Raw genomic sequence first — 20,837 nt, 5'->3', positions numbered from 1 at the left:
GATTAATGAATAAACATCTACTGTAGATATAAGTGCAAACTGGAATGAGTTAAGTCATTCAGTGAGTAAGATTGTGTTTCATCGAGATTAATTTTCTTTCTTTAAATTCAATACATTACATTTGGCCTAGACGCTTCCAGTTTTGAGTATTTCTGGCCCAATTAAGATTTTTCTTTCTCCATAACAGGCAAGACGGATTTCCTTTGTATAGAATACTTCTTCAAGAAGAAGAACTCTTTCTTGGGAAAAGAAACACTAACAAAACTTTAAAGGAATTGATGAGAATAGGGAGGATATATGAAGTTAAATAAATGCCCTGAATCATAGTAGATTCTCTGCCTCTCTATGAGTTTCCATCTACTCAAGAAACATATTCATATAGAGCTCTGGTCTAACTTTAGAGGAAAGGAAGATACAGAACTCCCATTTATTTACATTGAGCCCAATGGAATATTGAGTCAGGCAAATCTTTCCTATGTGTCACAACACAGGCTTTAAGGAGAATGTTGGGAAACTTCCATGAAGATCCCTATGTAGTCTATTGGAATCAAGCAATGGCTTCAGTGCCTTGGAATATTCCTTGACAAAAGGACTTTTGTTATTATCCTCTTATTTTGGTACATATTCCTTGTGACTCAACTCAATTCAATGGACTGTGGTTATTACATATAAAGCAAGGAGATTTAACACAGGTATTCATGATACTTTACCCAATAGAACCATCACACATTGAGGAACACGTTCTTGAAAAGGATAGGCATAATCCATCTGGAATCAAGGAATTGACATGGAACTAAATCAATCCATTCCAACTGAAATAAGGAACATTAACCCCACAGACAAAACTAGTGCTACAAGGAAGAACAACATTGGACACCCCTGTTCTTTTAGAGAACTTTTTCTTTTAGGTTTAGTTTTCAATAATCACTTCCATAAGATTTTGAGTTCCAAATTTTCTCCCCATCTCTCCTCTTCCCCTACCCCAAGATAGCATGTAATATGTAAAGAAGAATTAGAACCAATCAGAGAAACCACAAGAAAGAAGAAACTAAAAGGAGAAAGAGCAAATAATTTGCTTCAATCTGCAGACTCTATAACTCTTTTTCTGGATGTGGACAGCATTTTCCATCATGAATCTTCTTTCTTGTGTAATAGTATGTTTTGGTTTGGTTTTTCTCATGGTTTTTCTCATTCGTTTTAATTTTTCTATACAATATGACTAATGTTAAAATGTGTTTAATAAGAATGTATGTCTAGAACCCATGTAAGATTGCATGCCATCTCAGGGAGGGAAGGGGGAAGGAGGCACAGAAAATTTAAAGCTTGTGAAAGTGATTGTTGAAAACTGAAAACAAGTAGGTTAATTAAATTTTAAAAAAAAAGAATGATAAGCGGGCAAACTTCTGAAAAACTTGGAAAGACTTATATGAACTGATGCTAAGTGAAGTGAGCAGAATCAGGAGAACATTGTACACAATAATAGCCACATTGTGTGATGACTACCTTTGATACACATATCTCTTCTTAGCAATGCAAGGATCTAAGACAACTCCAAAAGACTCATAATAGAAAATGCTGTCCACATCCAGAAAAAGAACTATGGAGTCTAAATGCAGATCAAGGCATATTATTTGCTCTCTCTCTAATTCTTCTAATTCTGCCATATGGGATACCCATAAAGTACATACATAGCCTACACTCAAGTCACATTAAAAATGAAAACTCTCATTCATTCATGAGCTTATATCCTACTGACTGATTCTATCTGACATATATAAAGACTGCTGATATCAGCAGATAGTATCATGGTATGGTAGAATGAATCCCCCTGGCAGTCAGATGACTCAGCTGCTGAACCTTGGACAAGTCACTTTGCCTCCCTGGATCTTGGTTTTTTCATTTGCAAAGTTCAGAAAAGGGTATGAGTTCAATGGAGTATTCTTCTAGTGCCCTTCTGTGTTTCAGTTTTTATGTGTATGTAACATGTATATTTGAAGGTGACTAACGTAGGTGTTAAAGTGCTCTCAGAATTGGTTAACAAGCAGGACTACCCAGAAGATCGTTTTGGATAAATCTATGTACTCAAGAGTTCAGGGTTGTTTTTTAACTTGCTCCAATGGCCTATTATTTCTTATGACAGCCAAGTAAATTCAAGTATATTCAAAACAACATCCTATGGGAGCATACAGAAACAATGAAGCACTATCTACTTTAAGTCTGGAAAAGGTACATTTTCCTTCAGAAATGGTTAAGGGATGCTGGAAGCATTCTCCTCCTGTCTCGAATATCCTCCCCCAAGTCCCTCACTTTATATCAATTTAGTGCAAGAAGGCAACTCTCAGCCTCTAAAACAGAACTCTCCAAAATACACAAAGCTTAGGTTCTAAATGAGCTGTTAAAATATTTTGTCCTTTCTCTTCCACCCTAGTGAGAAAGAGATTCTTTAAACTTGTCTTCACAGACTTTTTCTCCTTATCTCAGTCCCTCGACAAACTGGATTTTGGAAAGTCTACTACTACTAGGAACAGCTGCAGCCTTCCGAAGATGCCTACTGACTTACGTTCCCCAGTGGTCTTACAAGCAACTACCCCCGAGGAAGGGCAGATCTTATGGCTATTGGCTCTTCGAGAGAAAATCTGTCCTGTGACTTGGCTGCTAGGCTGGTGCCCCCATCTTTAAGAAAAGACAGCGGCTGTGCGGGCATCCAGACTGGGTGTGGTGCTTGCAGCAATAAGGGTGGGGGAAAAGCGGGGGGAGGGGAAGGAGAAAGAAGGGAGGTGTGTATTGCCGAGGGGTTGGGGGAGGAGAGCTGACGCTTCCTCTCTCGGATGACGCTGCTCGATCTGCTTTTGCAGCTGCCACCCGCCACCCCCGCGCCACCACCCCTGTCCTGTTAGCTAGTTCACAAGGAGCCGCCCGACTCTTTGGGCCGCGCCACGAGAAGCTGCAGCAAACCCCAAGGAAGAAAAGGAACGTACTCGTGCCTGCGGAGCTCCAAAGAGCCTGAGCCCAGTGGGGTCTGCGCCATGTCGGCCAAGATGAGGGAGAGGTTCGACCAGTTCCTGCATCAGAAGAACTGCATGACCGACCTTCTGGCTAAGATCGAGGGCAAGACTGGGGTGAACAGATCCTACATAGCGCTTGGTGGGTCCTTCTCCGCGGAGGGCTGCTCCTCCACCCCGAATGGCCCTTAGGCTCGTAGCTAATATTTATAATACTAATTCCGAGACCTTTCCCTGGCCATCCCAGCACCTGCTGCTGAAGCGTAAGCCACTGTGCAGTTTAGGAATGGGGGACAAGAGGGAACAGGAGGACTGGGCCAGCCTGGGCTGTTCTGGGACCGGAGCTGGGCCGGGGAGGGGAGCGCTGCTGCTGCTGCTGTCCAGGGGCTTGCTGGTCACCGCTGACATTGAGAAATGTTTACCAGTAGAGACTGAGAAGCAGACTAGAAGCCCTTGTTCTGGACCTACTGCAGGCCAGCCCGCGCCCTTCCGGCCTCCCTAGTTGGGCTTGGGTTGCGTGTGGTTCTGGGCAGCTGAAAGGGGGTGAGTCACTCCCCACCACGGCCTGGCGGAGCCCTGAAGCTTGGGGAAAACCACTGGGGAGTGCTCGTGGGCTCTCGGGTTTCTGCCTGGAGGAATGCGTGACTGAAGCAAAAATGGGTGTAGTAGGAAGGAGAGCTTCTCTGGGGGTAGGGCTAAATTTGAGGGTTTTTTTTTCCTGGAGGAGGAGGAAATTGGAAAGTGCTGGGGTGCTGACGTGTCAGGCTCTTGCGGTGCCCTTGCTGCCATGTATCGCTTTATGTTTGCAGGTTTGGCGCTCCCCCAACCCTCGCAGCTTCTCTCCTCCTTCTTAATCTGAGGTGGGGGCTAGACTCCACTCCTTCAATCTCGCTGATTTGGGGTTCAGAGCCAATCACTTCCTCCGTTTACTTTTCTTTCTCCTTCTATTCCTTGAAGGCAATTCCTAGAACTCAAGATTTCGCTTCTTGAGAATGCTGGTGTGAGGAAAGCAGGAGAGAAGAGTGACCGTCTCATCATCCTCATCCGGGACATCTTTTCATTTTGCTTCTCTTTTTCAGGTATCATCGGCTTGGTGGCTTTGTACCTGGTGTTTGGCTATGGAGCCTCTCTGCTCTGCAACCTGATCGGATTTGGCTACCCGGCCTATGTCTCGTAAGTGGCTCCTTTTGCTCTCCTAGCTCCGCCCCATCTCTGTGGGGCGTGTGGGAGAGTGTGCATCCGTCGCTAGGGACTGGCCCCCCTTCAAGTGAATAGGGGGTAGAATTCCTCCTTTGCTAGGCCTGCTCTTGGACGGCAAAAATAGTAGCGGTTTGCATTTATGGAACCCCGTCCGTCTTTATTTTCTCACTTCCCTATTATACTTTTTCCTCACGACAAATACATCTCAGTTTTACAGGTGGAGAAACTAAAGCACATTGTGTATCGGTGCTTCATCTAACATTTTACCTGTAAAGCCTGAATTCAAACTTAGATCTCCTGATTTCTAGTAGTGCTCCCCACTAGATTTGAGTGACAAGTTGTAGATTTCATTGTTAGGGAAGTAGAATAGCGCTTTACTTTGTTACTTTTTTGAGATTTTTTTGTTAGAAGAGAGATCTGACCTAGTATCAAAAGTCCCCCTAGTTATTTTAGTGTATTTTATCTCTCTCAGCCTCAGTTTTCCCCTCCATAAAAGAGGGTGTTGAAATAGCCTCTGAACTCCACGCAAAATCTGTAATCATATGATACCAGTGTTTGGGTATGCATGGGAATTTAGCCATACTTGATAGCCCTATACAGTAAAAGCACCTTTTTATTAATTCAGAACTAAGAGACACTGACTGGTTTGAAGGTTTTATTTGATCTATGAAAGCAGTCTGCATATTAATAGTGTAAGTTAGGAGAATGCTAAATTTAAATTTTGGTGTTTAAATACTTTGAAAACCACTTTAATAGCAAACTTTATACAGTTAGTTAATATGCCTATTACAAATGATTCATATTAAAATAGATTCTGAAATTACTTTTTGCTAACAGTTTTTAACCTAAGTTCTATTGCTATATGTTAACATGGATTAAACTGTATGGATTAAAACTAGAACTCTCTAAAAAATAGTCTACATTTACGTGACAACACTAATTCAGGTGGGAATGACTTTCTCTCCCTTCCAACTTAACTGTACAATCGTTCCCAAAAGAACAACAAACGGCTTCATAAACTTTATTAATTGTATCTTTACAGTATCTCATAAGTGTGAAGGATGGTAACTAAAGACACAAATAAGTTAAAGAACTTGCCCAGATTGTACATTGTGTTATTGTTAAAGCTGGAAATAGAACTAAGAATGTTGTGACATTTGGACTACAGTTACATTAGACCACTGGGAGTCTCCTAGCCAGCACTGGGATAAAAACAGCCTATGCTTTGCTTTAAGTAGTTTCCAATTCAAACAGGAAGAGTAATTACATTAATAGTAATTGTGTTAATTTAGTAGAGGTCTCTGGATCTTTATAAGCACCTGGGTCCTTAAATCTGCAACTAGAAGCTCTGGGAATCTGCTCTGGGATATTGCATCATATATGAAATTTGAGACATTAGTTTCCTGGGATGCCAGCAGTCTCCTTTCCCCCTTCTGTGGTGCCTACTATAGTAACAATCCATAGAACTCTGGAGTATGTTTCAAAGGATTTAAAATATAAACCAGGGTAAGAAAACAGGCTTGGATTTCTAGCCAATGGGAAGATGCTGGAATATCATCAGCCCCCAATAAAATGTAATATGATAACAACTGAAGTATGTAGATAGCTGTGATTCAGAATAGCCTAGGAAAGCTTTGTAAAGTGGTGTAAATATCTAATAGTGTCCAGTAACATCTCTTCCCTGTCATTATACTTTTACTTGCTTATAGTACTTTCTCCTTCTCAGAAAGGCAATATGGAAACAGTACTAGCTCTGACACTAGATGTGTGGCCATGAGCAAATCACTTACCCTCTCTAAGACTCACTTTCCTTATTTAAAAAATGAGGATAATAAAACCTGTAGTACGTCACTCAGGGGATTGTTGTAAAGAGCAAATGTTATTTGCAAACCTTAGAGCCCTATAAAAGCATTAGTTATTATTGTTATTTCTCTTCCTCCTTTTCTTCTTCATGTATGTACATGATGAACTCCCCATAAATAGATGACTTCATTGAAATGAGATCCCTTTAGAAAAAAATACGTAGGTTAAAACTGAATAAATTTATCCATACTTAGGTTTTAGACAAATTATATTGTGGGGGTATCTCCTATGTTTGCACTTGGCTTGGCCATTAATCCACATTCAGGATTTTTTTTTTCTGTGGAAGGCAGTTAGAATTTATATAACATCAACTATTGATAGGCACTTAACAAATATTTCATTTAATCATCACAACCCTGAAGGGCAGGCGCCATTATTTTCCCAAATTTTTACAGATGAGGAAACCGAGGCATGCAGAGGTAGGGTGATTTTCCCAGAGTCGCATAGCTGGTAAGTATCTGGGGTCATATTTGAACTTAGATCTTCCTGACTTGAGGCCCAGCACCCTATCTGAAACTACATAGCTGCCTCAAAAACTATATGTATCATTAAAACAGATGGAAGAAATAGAAATATCTTTACTAATATCACCATGTATATTGGAAATGGTCAGTAGCAGGTTGTATGAAGAGTGGTCTATTTTGTTTAAATTTGTATTCATTTTTTAAAACTACTAGTGTGAACTTACAAGTTATTTGGGACTTAACACTTTATTGAAGTTTTATGATCATCATGATACAAATCTAAAAATTGCATTTGTGGGTTTTAAAAATGTGAATAGCAAGGTGATGACAAATGCCACATTCTTTCCCCTTGGGAACTGCTAGACTATGAAGATAGGATGTTGTGCATATCTACAGGGTCCCAACTGCACAAGTAAATTTCTCAGCCCTGACACAGAATACCTGGAGCCCATCTTGACTCCCAAGGACACAAACAGAGTCCAGTTTGGGATACAAACAATAAATTATGTCAGCTGGATGGTGGGGCACTTCATCCTTGAACCATTCAGGGCCTCCAACATACTCTGAATAAGCAGGCAAGTTCAGGGGACCCGTTGACAGTACCCAAAACTTTACTATGTCTGTGTTTGTGTGTTTTTAATGAGCTTTGAAGTACAAATTTCTGTTGCTAATAATGAGAACTGTTAAGGGGTCCCCCTGAACTTGTCTTTTTGAGTTGCCATATTTTCCAGAAACATTGAGCCCAGAGCCTACAGGAAGTCCTGCATGTGTCAAGGATGACAGCCCCCTGCCCCAGCTGACATAATTTGTTGTTTGCATCCTAAACTGTCCTTGGGAGTCAAGACAGGAGCCAGACAGTCTGCACTAGGTTTATACAACTTGCAGATAAGGAGAACATCTTATCTTCATGGTCTAGAAGTTCCTAAGGGAAAAGAATTTGGCTTTTAAGGTTACCTTTGCTCTTTCCCTTTGGGTGAGGTTTTATCCTTTTCCCATCCTTACTGAAGCACCATTCCCCTCCCATGCCATGCCCCTTAAGGTGGAGTTTTGTGTTCCTCCTCCTTCTTTTGTCTTGCTGTCACAAATATGCAAACTTCTGTATAAATTACAGACTCTTTGGGTTCCACATGCACGTTCATTTCTCTTGTAATAAACCTAGTTTTCACGTAAGTTTTGTGAAGTTTTGTAAGTTGACAGAACACATTTCTGAGATACTAGCTGCCTCCATGCTTACTTTTCTGCTAATTCTCACCAAGAAAATTAAGATAAATCAGTTGTATGAGTGATATCACAGCAGTGGGAGCCCTGTGGCAATCAACCTTGTACACAATGTTAATGTTAATAATACTCTTAATGCTTTCCTGAAATTTCAAAATCGATCTACATTCCTATGGTGTTTGATTTTGAACAGAGCTCTACCTTTATCTGATCTTAATAGAATTAAAATATAAAGCAGTTGAAATAAGAATGAATCATCGTATGCAATGAAGAAGACAATATGGTGAGAATATCTTTGGTGGCAGGAGCTTTTTTCATTCCCTTTACACATTTTTTTTGTGGGCTTATTTCTTTTAAATTATCTTTTCATGAGTATAACAATCATCAATAATCACAAATATTTCAATATGAAGAGAACCATGAAATATGATTGATTTAGAAATTAAACTCGTATTGGTTTTACATATGTGTGTATGTATATGCATATATATAATTTTCTTTGTCGGAGGCTTTTTTTCCTATTTATTGAGATAATCATGTCATTTTGCTTTTAATATGATGAATTATGTTTAATTTTTCCCCCTAATACTGAGCCAGCATTTCATCCTAGGTATAAGTCCAGCTTGATCATAATGAATTATTTTTTTGGATGAATTACTAGAGTCTGATAGGATTTAGCTTAAAATTTAAAAACCTATATTTACTAATGCTATTGGTTTATATTTTTCCTGTGCTTTATCCTTCCCCAGTTTAAGTACTAGGACTAATTTGTGTCATAAGTCTAATAGAAGGTTTTCTTTCTCAATTTTTGAGAATAATTTGTGTCATATTGATACTAATTTTTTAAAATTTTTGATGGAATTCTCCTGTAAATACATTAGGATCAGATTTTTCTTCAGTACTTTCTTTACAGCTAATTCTATTTCTTTATTTTGTGTTTTGGTAGCATATGACTGAACCATAGATTCTGATAATTATTTTTTTTTTGCCTTCATTGTGATTTCACCTTAATTTGCTTTTTTGTTGATTTAATTTCCTTTCCTTTTAAAAAAATCAGATTGGCTAAAAGTTCATTCATTTTATTAATCATTTCAAAGAACCAGATTTTATTTTTATTTATTTCTTTAGTTTTCTCGTGTCTAGTTTATCTGTTTCTCTAATTTTCAATATCTCCTTTTCTGTATTTATTTGAGGTTTCTTTATTTCTTGACTTTATACTTTTTAAAAATACATATTCAGTTTATCAGTCCTCTCTTTTTCTATTTTATAATGCATGTTTTTAGGGATATAAATTTCTCCTGAATAAAGCTTTAGCTGTAATTCAAAAATTTTATATGGTTTCATCGTTGTAATTTTCTTTCACATAATTATTAATAGTTTCTCTGATTTATTCTTTGACATACATTAGCTAGGATTTCATTGTTAAGTCTTATTTGAATCTCTATCTTTTGTTTCTGTTCCCTAAACTGATTACTATTTTTTATTACAGTGTGGTCTATAAAAGATAGACTTATTATTTAAGCCATCTAATATTTACTTACAATATCTCTATACTCTAAAACATGATCAGATCTTTTTTTTAAACTGCCATGTGGTGTTGACAGATATATACATATATTTTTTTGGTAATTCCTTTTTGAAGATTCCTTAAGTCTTCAGCAATTTATTAAATTCTAAATTTTCTCTTTTATTTAAGTTATATTTGTCCAAAACTGAGAGAAAAGCACTAAAAAATTCAGCCTGTATTGAATTATTATCTTTGTCTTGAAATTCAGTTAAATTTTCCTTAATGAATTTAGATACCAAGATATTTGGAACACATAAATTTAATTCATTGGTTTGTTGTCTATGGAACCTTTCATCAAAATACAGTTTCCTTGTTCATTTCTTTTTATGTTATAAATTTTCATTTTTGCTTCAATTATATGATTTCAACTCTTGCTTTTTTGAATTTTGAATTTTTGAATTAACTTGATGCTTGGTAATTTTGTTCCAGTGGCTCATTTTTATTCTATGAATGGCTTTATAGTTTAGGTATGTTTCTTGTAAGCAATTAATTGTATGAGGTTCTTTGCTTAACCACTCTCACTTTTTCATTTTATTGGATTGTCAAATCCATTTACATTTAAAGTTAAGAAAGCTAGGGTTATATTTTCTTCCATTTGTCTCTAAAATTGTTTTCTTCCAAAATTAGTATTTTCCTCCTTTTCCTTTGCAAACACAGTATTTTGTCTCCAGTTATTTTTGTTCACCTATTTTTAAAGCAGCCCTATTCCTCCGAACTCTCTTCCCCTCACCCTCAAGCTCCATGCCTCTCCTTTTGTTTTACATTTCTGTAGTTTGGAATTTTGCTTATTAATTCCTTTTTCCTTCTTCCTTCTAACTCAGAGCTGCACAACTTGGCAGTAGGTAAGGACCAAAATTAAAATAGGCTAAACTTCTTCAGGATGCAGATAGGTTAGACTAGAGACAGACTAATGATGGTTGCTTGCTGTGGGTCATGTGATACCAGCCTGAAATTCTTTGGCAGGCTGCATGTTGTGCAGGCCTGTGCTAATTAGTTATCTAATCCTTATCCTCTATTTTTTCTCTTTGTTAAGTAGTTAAGTAAAATCCTCTTTTCTCTTCTCTTTAATTTCATTTTCTAAACTTTTTTTACTAAAAGTATTTCTTTTTTTTTTATTTTTTCACTTCACTGCCCTAAAAATCATAAGGAAGAATTTGAACTCTGGTCTTCTTGACTTAAATGCAGCACCAGATTCTTTATGCCATGCTGCCACCGTAAACATTTCCTGATTATTCATAGATATTTGTGATTTCACACACAAGTAGCAAGATTCCTTAAGGACACAGAGAATGGATAAAGAGAGGCAGTGATTATGGTGAAAAGAATACTGGATGTTGAATTGGGGGCTTGGATTTAAATTTTGACTTTGTTATGAAAATGAAAATGGGACATACAGAGAAAATATTTTAATTAGGATAATAAAGAGAATAGTTTAGAAAAATCTAACTCCCAAACTTCCCTTCCTTTCTTACCTCCAAAAAAGTTATTGTTAAAAAAGGAAGTATTAGTTACTTACCTCAAATTTTTCATGGGTAGCCATGACTAATATACAATATTTCAACTAGTTGAGTTTTTGTTAATCTCTTTCACACAAATACTACCTAATGCTTCAAGAAAATAATCTTTTCCAAGGTGGAGGAATTTGAAACACAGGGAATGGGTTTTCAAAATAGTGTTTTCCTATTCTGCAGTATCAATAAAAATGCTATTTTGGTTGAACCTATTTTATATTAAAAATAAGATACGGCCATTTTGCAGTTTCACAATTCTAGACTTTAAATCCTTTTTTCTTTTCCTCCCTTCCTTTCTTCTTTTCTTCTTTTCTTTCTTCCATTTTTTTTTTTTAATAAATAATGTATGTCATCATGGACTATTTTTCAGAGATTTTTTTTTAATAATAAAAAAAGTGTTCAGACAGTGAAACTACTGCTGTGCCTAAATGCCTCAAGCCATTTGGATTGTATGGTATTCAATATACAACCTGAAGAACTCTCAGGGAACCTTCTTTTTCATGCTTCCAAACTCATTAGGTGGCATGTGGCAAATTGTGAAAGTAGTACATGGACTTGTAGGGACATCATTAGTTTCTTTCTCTGTAGGGAAGTTAAATGATGGTGTCTAGAAATGTTTTCTTTCATGTTTAGTATTTAATGAAGCCCTAAAGAGAAAAGGATCAAGTCTTCTGGGAAGAAATAATTAATTATCCTAAGGCAACTGTCTTTTTTAAAAAAATATGTTTCTGTAACCTTTTGCATTAAACATTTAGATGTATTTTATTACAGAACTTTTCCTAAATCGCTCTTTTAAAAAAAATCACTAATTCTCATTTATCTGCTCTTGATCTATCCCATTTCTAGTATGTGTTCACTCCTCTTTTTTAGCTTGGTCCCAACTACTACTCCTGGTAGTCTAATAAGTACAATGCAGACTCCATTCAAATTTACCTAAACCCAACTGAATTATAAAAAATAATTTATTTTTTCAGAGCTTCCTTTAAATGTAGGATTTGAAAATATTATACACATACATATACATATATACATATATTTGAAAATATTATATATACATATATATTATATATATTACCTTTTTATAGGTAAAAGAAAAACTGAGAAACTGAGAAGTTATGAGGTCATAGGTGAATCAGTGATAAAATTCTGAATAAAGTCTAGATCTCCCTGTATCTCATACAGTGTGTAGTGTCTACTAAAGCACTACTATTCAGTCATTCATTTTTGTAATCTTGGAACTATTCTCTTGATTCTTCCCTTTCAATACCCCTTCTTCAAATAAATGATCCATCAGTCATAAAGCCATTTTCAATTCTACTTCAGAAATTTCTAACAGTCAACTCCTCTTTTCTATCATTTCTATTAACACTGTATTTCATATTGTCATTACCTCATCTGGATTATTATAATAACTCTCTCTCTTTTGTCTTCTTGCCCCTCCAGTCTCCCACCCTCTCTCCCCTCTCCCCTCTATCCATCTTACACACAACGATCAGATTAATTGTTCTAATGTACAACTCCAATCTTGTCACTCCCTGCTCAAAAAATATACAAGGGAGCTTAGTTCCTTACTACCTTACTTACTTATAAATCAGTAATTCAGTCAATTGACAGTATAAGTCACAGTATGTTAGGCATGCACCATGTGCCAGGTACTATACAGTACTACACAGTTCTAATGCTTTGAGGATACAGAGTCAAAAAATGAAGCAGGCCCTGCCCTCGGTGAGGTTACTTTGTATAAAGGGATATTTTGGGGTGGGAAAATGTACACATATAAGAACTATATGTGTGTGTGTGTGTGTTGACAGTAATGTCCTAACCCTAACCAGCTTTCTCATCCCATGCATGATAAGTTAGTTAAAAGGTATTGAAATTGTCCTTGAGATTTAATTGGGTCAAGGGACTAAAGGCTCACTCTATTAACATCACTTCATAGTTTCCTTAGTACAAAAGAACCAGAGGAGCTCCAGTCTATCTTTGAAGCTTAGCGTGCAGACCATAATGGCCAGCTCAGAGGCAGGGGAACTTTGCTTAGTAGAATCACCTCTCAGCATCTTAATGCATGTTCTTGTTAAATATTCTTCCCCTGCTTTGGCTAGTAAATTCCCTTTGGTTGACTGTTATAGGAGTTTTAAGAGTTTCAGTTCCTTCCAGTATCAAACCTAATCTACCAAGGGACTGGCCTGAGTCATTCTTCACTCAGAACAAGAATGAAATAGGTAAAGAAGCCACAGGATCTCTTAGCAATGGGCAGAAATAGTCAAAATATGAGAAAAGTGTCTTTGTGTAATTCCCCTAGCATTTTAATTTAGATGCTCAAGGTTTAATCCAAAGAGGAAGGACTTTGGGCTGTTGGTGGATTTTATAATTTTGTACTTCAAAGTTATTATATGTATTCATACATACATATTTCTTTATATAAGTATACACACACACACTTATTTATATAAATTACAACTATATTGATTGAATATTGTTATGATACTGATAAAAAAATGATTTCCATTAAATGATTTCTATGTAGCTATATGTGTGTGCCAGACATAAGTGATAAATTAATATACAACTGTGCCAAGTGAAAGTAGTACTAGACTTGGAATCAAGTCCTGATTCTGATACCTACCAGTTGAGTGATTGTGAGTAGGTCCTCTGTCCTTTTTGAGCCTTAGTCTCATTACATGTAAAATGGGATAATACCCTAATCACAGGATTGTTCCCAGTGAAGTGATTTGTAAATTATAAGGAACTATATAACTGAAGCACATGAAAAGCAGAAAAAGGAAATTGTAACTATTGTGTATGGCTTGTTTTTCCAAATGTATGTTTAAAAGACCAAAAAAAAAAAAAGAAAAGAGAGTTATTGAGACTTTTTAAAAACTGCTCAGAGGAGAACAGAAGGAAGGCCAGAGTCACAGATGTGCAGGACAGCTTTGAAAGCTACAATTTAACTTTATTATATAATTTTAAAGAAGAACAAACTGTACATAATAGAGATCTGCAATTCGATGTATAATCTTTTCTATTCTAATATACATATATATAGAAATGTCCACTTTATTTGGTGTCTATTGAGGTCCAAATAAAAATAAAATTATAAAAAACTATCTAAATATGAGCTTGTATAAATAATTTATGCCATAAATTTGTTTTGACTAGAGTATACATCCTTTTATTACTGAGAATTCTCAACAAAATTTTGACTGCTTATCTACTGGGAAAGCACATAAATGAAGCTGTTCATGAGGGGAAATTTCATTGTTGATAGTATTCAGAATTGAAGACACTAACTGATTTCATTGTTTTCACTCAGTGTCACTAAGATGTGACCAACTAACTGTCTGCCTGAAACAGTTACATATTTTAAAAACTCAGAATGATACGGTAGAACTAACACTACTCATGGAGTAATAACTTGTGCAGATTCTAGCTCTATACCATATGATTTACATTTCTGGGCTTTAATTTCCTCATATGTATAATGATGAGTCTGGATTTGATGATATGTAAGGGTCTCTTCTAGCTCTAAATCCTAATATCCTATTTTAGCAAAGAATAGAAGATCTGGGGTCATTCACACTCATGTTTACTCTTTGACTCTTCTATTTAATATTTTCATCCTAAACTAGGGTAATTAAAGAGTATGTACATATTCTTATTAATATTATTACAATAACTTTCTCATTCATGAGTTAGTTTGAGCATTCCCTACTACATTTCATCAAACATTATTTACATAGGAAACTAGAGAAGCTTTTTTCCTAAAGGTTTAAATTTTTAAAAATAAATCAATATTAAAAATTTTAAATTATTTATATAAATATTAGTTATTGAATATAAACTTATCAATGAAATAAGTAATAAAACAATGACATAGATAATCATTTAAAATATTTTAGTTGTGAGAACAATTACAGCCAGTTACCTCAGATCCTTCCAACAGTAATAGATGACTTAGCCTTCATTTGTTCATTTAGTTTACTCAGGATAACAAGACTCTCTGACAGAATTGTCTTCATCTTGTTTGCAAGATAAAGGTTACAGTAGTTTCATAAGGAAAAAAAGGAAGATCTCTTTCTCTTTTTTCTCTCTAAATTTCCATAATTGTCAGGAAAACAGTATCTTTAGTTTCTCTAAAGGTAATCTCTCTCCAGATTGACTCCTTATAATGGTCTCATTATGTTTCTTCATAAAATAAGTTTACAGTTCTAGCAGAGAAAACATTTCTCCTCATTTGTTTTCTCTCTGTCTTCTCTACAGACTCCTCAAAAATCCTCACGGATCAAAATCAAATTCACACATTCGCCCTGACCCCATAGGGAGAAACATCTCATAGAATGACAATAAGATCTTGAAACTTTGGTTTCTATGCTCTTAAGGACATAGTAACAATTTATCAAGACTTTAGCTTGTGATTTTTTTAAATAGGTGCTCTACTGTGATTTTATAAAACTTTTGAAATGATCAAAACCCAATTTTTTTATTTTTTTAGAAAGGCCTAAAACTGTTTATAAATTTTATGTATTTTAAGGCTTAGGTCTCCTCTTTCACCATGCTCATCTATATCCTTAAACCTGTCCTTCCCCTAATTTCTCTGTTTCTCTTGATGGCACCAATTCACGAGTCATTCAGACTTACAACCCTCCCTCCTCCTCACTTCTATGTAGCCAGTCAATTATCCAGTCTAGTACTTTCTATCTTCATGACTGCTCTCATGTTTGGTCTTTCTTCTTAACTCCCATTGTTATCTCCCAAGCTGAGACTATATTTCTTCACTTAGCTTATTGTAAAATCTTCTGTTTTGTGTCAGGTCTGAATCAGGCCAAATCAGTGGCTCAGGTTTACAATTAGAATGAAATGAGACACTTGTATAGACCAGTTAAGAAAAGGCAATTTTTACTCATCCATAGCATGGAATGGATATTCAGCAAGGATACTCTGGCTACTCTGCTTCAGCTCCATCTGCAGAGTGTGTAGGTTCAGAAGGGTGTGATGACTCAAATGGGATATTTGATAAGTGTGAAGGGCACTGAATCCTTGCAGGCTGGACTTTTTCTGCTCTAGGAAACTAGGAATCCATGAATTGACTGAAGCCTTAGCTCCCTGGGCCAATCAAGTCTCAGTGACAACTTCCCTGTTATTTTGTAGGGAAAATTATTCCACATAAATCCTGGAGGGTGAAGTCAAGTGGGCCTTAGGAAACAATGTTAACCATAAGGCTAATGGAAGTGACAAAATTCCAACTGAGCTGCTCAAAATTCTAAAAGAAGATACTGTGGAAGTGTTGCCCTTAATAGGGCAGCAACTTTGGAAAACTCAATAGTAGCCACTGGATTGGAAAAGGTCAGTTTACATCCCAATTCTAAAGAAGGGCAATGCCAAAGAATGTTCAAACTATCCAACAACTGTGCTCATTTCACACACCAGCAAGGTTATGCTTAAGGTTCTGCAAGCTAAACTTCATCAGTATGTGAACCAATAATTACCAGAAGTACAGGATGGTTTTCTTTTTTTTAATAGTCTATGTATACTTTATTTAAAGAATAATAGCAACTTTTCCCAGAATTTTCCAGATTAATTTTATGAATTGGCAAGGTGTTTTATTTCTTACTATTTTTTTCCAAATCTGATTATAATATTTATCATTATCTATGGTCATACTTGAATGAATTTAATAACAAAACACCTTTATCGTGATTTTTCTCTAAGCAAAATTTTATTCTAGGAGAATCTGATGTAACTTTTTAGCTCTACAGTTGAATTTTATTTTTCAATTTAATAATTTGATATTTTATTTTTCCCCCAATTACATGTAAAAACAATTTTAAATTTTATTTTAAATTTTGAGTTCCAAATTCTCTCCCTCCCTTCTTACCCTCATTGAGAAAGAGAAGCAATTTGATATAGGTTATACATGTACAGGCATGCAAAACATAGTTCCACGTTAGTCATGTTGTGAAAGAAAATGCAAACAAAATAAAGTAAAAAAAGTATGCATTCATCTGCATTCAGACTCCATCAGTTCTTTCTCTGGAGATGGATAGCATTTTTTGTCATAAGACTTTCAGGATTTTCTCACATTGTATTGCTGAGAATAGCTAAGTCATTCACAGTTGATCAATCACATACTATTGCAGTTACATGGTACAATGTTCTTCTGATTCTGCTCATTTCGCTTTGCATCAGTTCATGTCTTTCCGTGTTTTTCTAAGAGCATCCTACTCATCTTTTCTTCTAGCACAGCAGTATTCCATCACAATAATATACAACTTGTTCAGCTATTCCCCAGTTGATGGACATTCCCTCAAATTTCAGTTCTTTACTATCATTAAAAGAGCTGCTGTAAATACTGTTGTACATATAGGTCCTTTTCCTTTTTGTTTTTTTTTTTTATCTCCTGGGAATATAGATCCAGTAGTGGAAGTGCTTGGTCAAAGGGTATGTGCATGGTTTTATAGCTTAATTCCAAATTGCTCTACAAATGGTTGAATCAGTATACAACTACACCAAAAGTACATTCGTGTCTTAGTTTTCCACATCCACTCCAGCGTTTATCATTTTCCTTTTCAGTGATAATAGTCAGTTTGATAGGTGTGGGTGGTTTCTCAGAGTTGTTTTAATTTGCATTTCTTTAATCAATAGTGATTTAGAGCATTTCTTTTTCATATAACTATAGATTGCTTTGGTTTCTTTGTCTGAAAACTGCCTGTTCTTATCCTTGGACATTTATCAATTGAAGAATGGCTCTTATTTTTATAAATTTGACTCAGTTCTCTATATATTTGAGAAATAAGGTCCTTATCAAAGAAACTTGCCGTAAATTTTTTCACAGTTCTGATTATTGTGTATTTCCCTCCATCCTACTTCCCCCCATTTGTCCTACTCTCTCTCTCCTTTCATTCTGTTCATCCTCAAGTGTTTTGCTTCTTTTATGTGCCCCAATCTACCTTCCCTTCTATTACCCTCCCCCTTCTTTTAACCCCTTGCCTTCCTACTTTCCTATAGAGTGAGACAGATCTTTATACCTAATTGAGTGTGTACGTTATTCTTTGAGGCAATTCTGATGAGACTAAGGTTCACTCGCTCCCCTCCACCTCCTTCACAGTTCCCTCCACTGTAAAAGCTCTTTCACAGCTCTTCATGTGAGATAATTTATCCCATTCTGCCACTTCCTGCCTTTTCTCAGTCATTTTGGCTTCACCTTGCAGGCTGGTTTTCAGAGAGGCAGAGGAGCTAGAGATCAAATTGCCAACATTCACTGGGTTATGGAGAAAGCAAGGGAATTCTACAAATCATCTATTTTTGCTTTATTGACTATAGTAATACCTTTGACTGTGTGAATTACAACAAAATGTGGCAAGTCCTCAAAGACATGAGAGTACCAAATCATCTTGTCTTGTCTCCTGAGGAGCCTGTATGCAGGCCAAGAATAAACAGTTAGAACCAAACATGGAACAAATGATTGGAAAAGGAGTCCAACAAGACTGTATATTGTCACCTTACTTATTTAACTTATATGCACAGTACGTTATCCAGAATGCCAGGCTAGATGAATCAAAAGCCAGAATTAAGGTTGCCAAGAGAAATAACAACCTCAAATGTGCAGATGATATCATTCTGGTGTCAGAAGTGAAGAAGAATTAAGTCACCTCTTGATGAGGGTGAAAGAGTTTAAAAGCTGGCTTGAAGCTTAACATTAAAAAAAAACCAAGATAACAGCATCTGGTCCCATCACTTAGTGGCAAATAGAAGGAGAGGAATTGGAAGTAGTGTCAGATTTTATATTCTTGGGCTCAAAGATCACTGCAGACAGTAACAGTAGCCATGAAATTAAGATGCTTGTTCCTTAGAAGGAAATCTGTGGCAAATCTGGTCAGCATACTAAAAAACAGAGACATCATCCTGCCTGACAAAGACCTATCTAGTCAAAATTATGGTTTTTCTAGTAGTGATGTAAGGCTGTAAGAGTTGGACTATGAAGAAAGCTGAGTGCTGTAGAATTGACACTTTTGAATTGTTCTGGAGAAGACTTCTAAGAGTGCGTTGGACAGCAAGGAGATGAAATTAGTCAGCACTTAAAGAAATTGACTCTGACTCTTCATTGGTAGGACAAATACTAAAGCTGAAGCTTAAATACTTCGGCCACATAATGAGAAGACAGGGCTTATTGGAACACTGATGCTGGGAAAGGTTGAAGGCAAAAAGAGAAGGGAATGGCAGGATGAGATATGTAGATAGTGTCATGGAAGCAATAAACATGAGCTTGGACAGACTTTGGTAGATAGGGGAAGACGGAAGGGCTTGGCAGGCTATGACTCATGACTGAATGACTGAACAACAACAAATTTGACTGGGTCTTAGAAAAAGCTAGCCCCTTCCTACCCAGCTTCCTAATTCCTAATTCTTGCCTCCAGTTTATCCTCTCTGCAATTCATCTTCTGTGTTTGAATAATATTCCGAATGTACTTGGTTCAAATCTTGCTTTGGATACTGCATGCTTTTAAGTTATAATAAATACATTCTTAAAGTAAAAATTGTCAGACAATAATCAAAGAATCTTCAGTCCCCAGCTGTCATTCTTTTACACTCACTGAATTGTTTTCTTCCCTTAGGTAACCATCTCTGCTCCTGGTGGGATGTGTTGCATCTTACTAGTCCAGTATCTTTGATAACATTGACCATGGGGAGTGGGGAGGGAAATGGAGATAGAGGACAGTCCCCCTCCCCATCTTGCTTCCGTCTAGTAACAAGCAAATGGTTCTGCCTCCACCAATGGCTTCCAACTGCTGAATGATCAACTGCTGAATGGCTTGATGTTTTTATAGAGAGATCCAAGGAATATGACTGATGCTCTCAAGCAATTATACTGTTTACTTCTCAACCTAGTTGGAGAAGAGTTCAAACTTGATAAATGTTACAGGGTATAGACAGATGACTCTCTTATAATATGTGACTACATTCAGAGATGAGAACTAGATATCTTGTTTTCCCAGTAATCATTATGTATGATTATATCAACTGTGATTACATCATTTGCGCTTCTGTTGGGGAGAGATATTGGTCTGGAATTCCTTCCTCCCTTCTTGTCAAATGGTGATAATAATGATGTACCTACCTATGAGGTAAAACCTACCACAAATTTTTTTGTGAAGCTTATGAAATGATATATAAAGTACTTTTCATATTTTAAATACCCAAATGGATCTTTCATCTCTTTGATTTGAATGTTGCCTCCAGTGATGTATATTACAGGTATCAGTGCTTTCCAGTCCTGTATAACTGCTGTTCAAAATGTGCTAGAGTTCTTTGCTTTCTCTTGACATTGTAAGGCTACCAGTGAAACTCATCACTGATAACCACATCAGTTACCCTTCCCTTTCATCCTCTGACCAGCTCGTCTTTTTTGACAGTACATTTCCTTGATGATGATCTTTACGCTGACTTTTTTTCATTGCTACTTAATTTTCATGTGCTGCACACCATTCACACACATTATGTGCCATTCCATTTCCCTCTGATTTCCCTCCCATTTTTAATTCTTTTGAGATTGATGTATTCCATTACTCAGATATACAACACCAGTAGCAGCATAATGACATTAAAAAAGATGAGACTTTTTTTCATAGAGAAGTTTGGAGTCATTAAAAGAGGTTCACAGTTCCCCAAAAGCAATCCAGTCTACCCTCTTGCTCCTGTTCAATTTTGGGCCCTTCTTAATGCCTTTCTAATATTTATGCTGATGAATAAGTACTTTTAAGTTGTACATTGAGTTGCATGTGATAATCTGGACAAAAGGCATTCTTGATCCATTTGGCTTTTCTTCTATGGACCATTAAGTGGTTATGGATTTCTTCTAAATGTTCTGGGACTTGATGCACCCAGCAGACTATCGTCTGCAAAGAGAAACATATGGAAGAACTTACCATACATGAGGAGGCATCCCTCAACTAGATCTTTTCAGTCACAGTGGCAAACATTTTGGCAAGCATATGTCTTCTTGTTTTATACCTCA

The 20,837-nt window shown here is 36.3% G+C and overlaps 1 protein-coding gene across 1 annotated transcript in view; it reads left to right on the top strand.

The window, feature by feature from the left end:
- Window positions 1–2,569: 2,569 nt before the first annotated feature.
- LOC140496990 (receptor expression-enhancing protein 5) overlaps window positions 2,570–20,837 on the top strand; it is a 41,322-nt gene continuing 23,054 nt past the window's right edge. The window contains exons 1-2 of the mRNA XM_072597445.1: window positions 2,570–3,144; window positions 4,082–4,175. Of these exons, the coding sequence (XP_072453546.1) occupies window positions 3,027–3,144; window positions 4,082–4,175 (212 nt within the window). The 5' untranslated portion in view covers window positions 2,570–3,026. The remainder of the gene's footprint in view (window positions 3,145–4,081; window positions 4,176–20,837) is intronic.

Source organism: Notamacropus eugenii, chromosome 3, assembly GCF_028372415.1.
Source record: "Notamacropus eugenii isolate mMacEug1 chromosome 3, mMacEug1.pri_v2, whole genome shotgun sequence".
Lineage (NCBI taxonomy): Eukaryota > Metazoa > Chordata > Mammalia > Diprotodontia > Macropodidae > Notamacropus > Notamacropus eugenii.
This window is presented reverse-complemented; position numbering and strand designations above follow the sequence as displayed.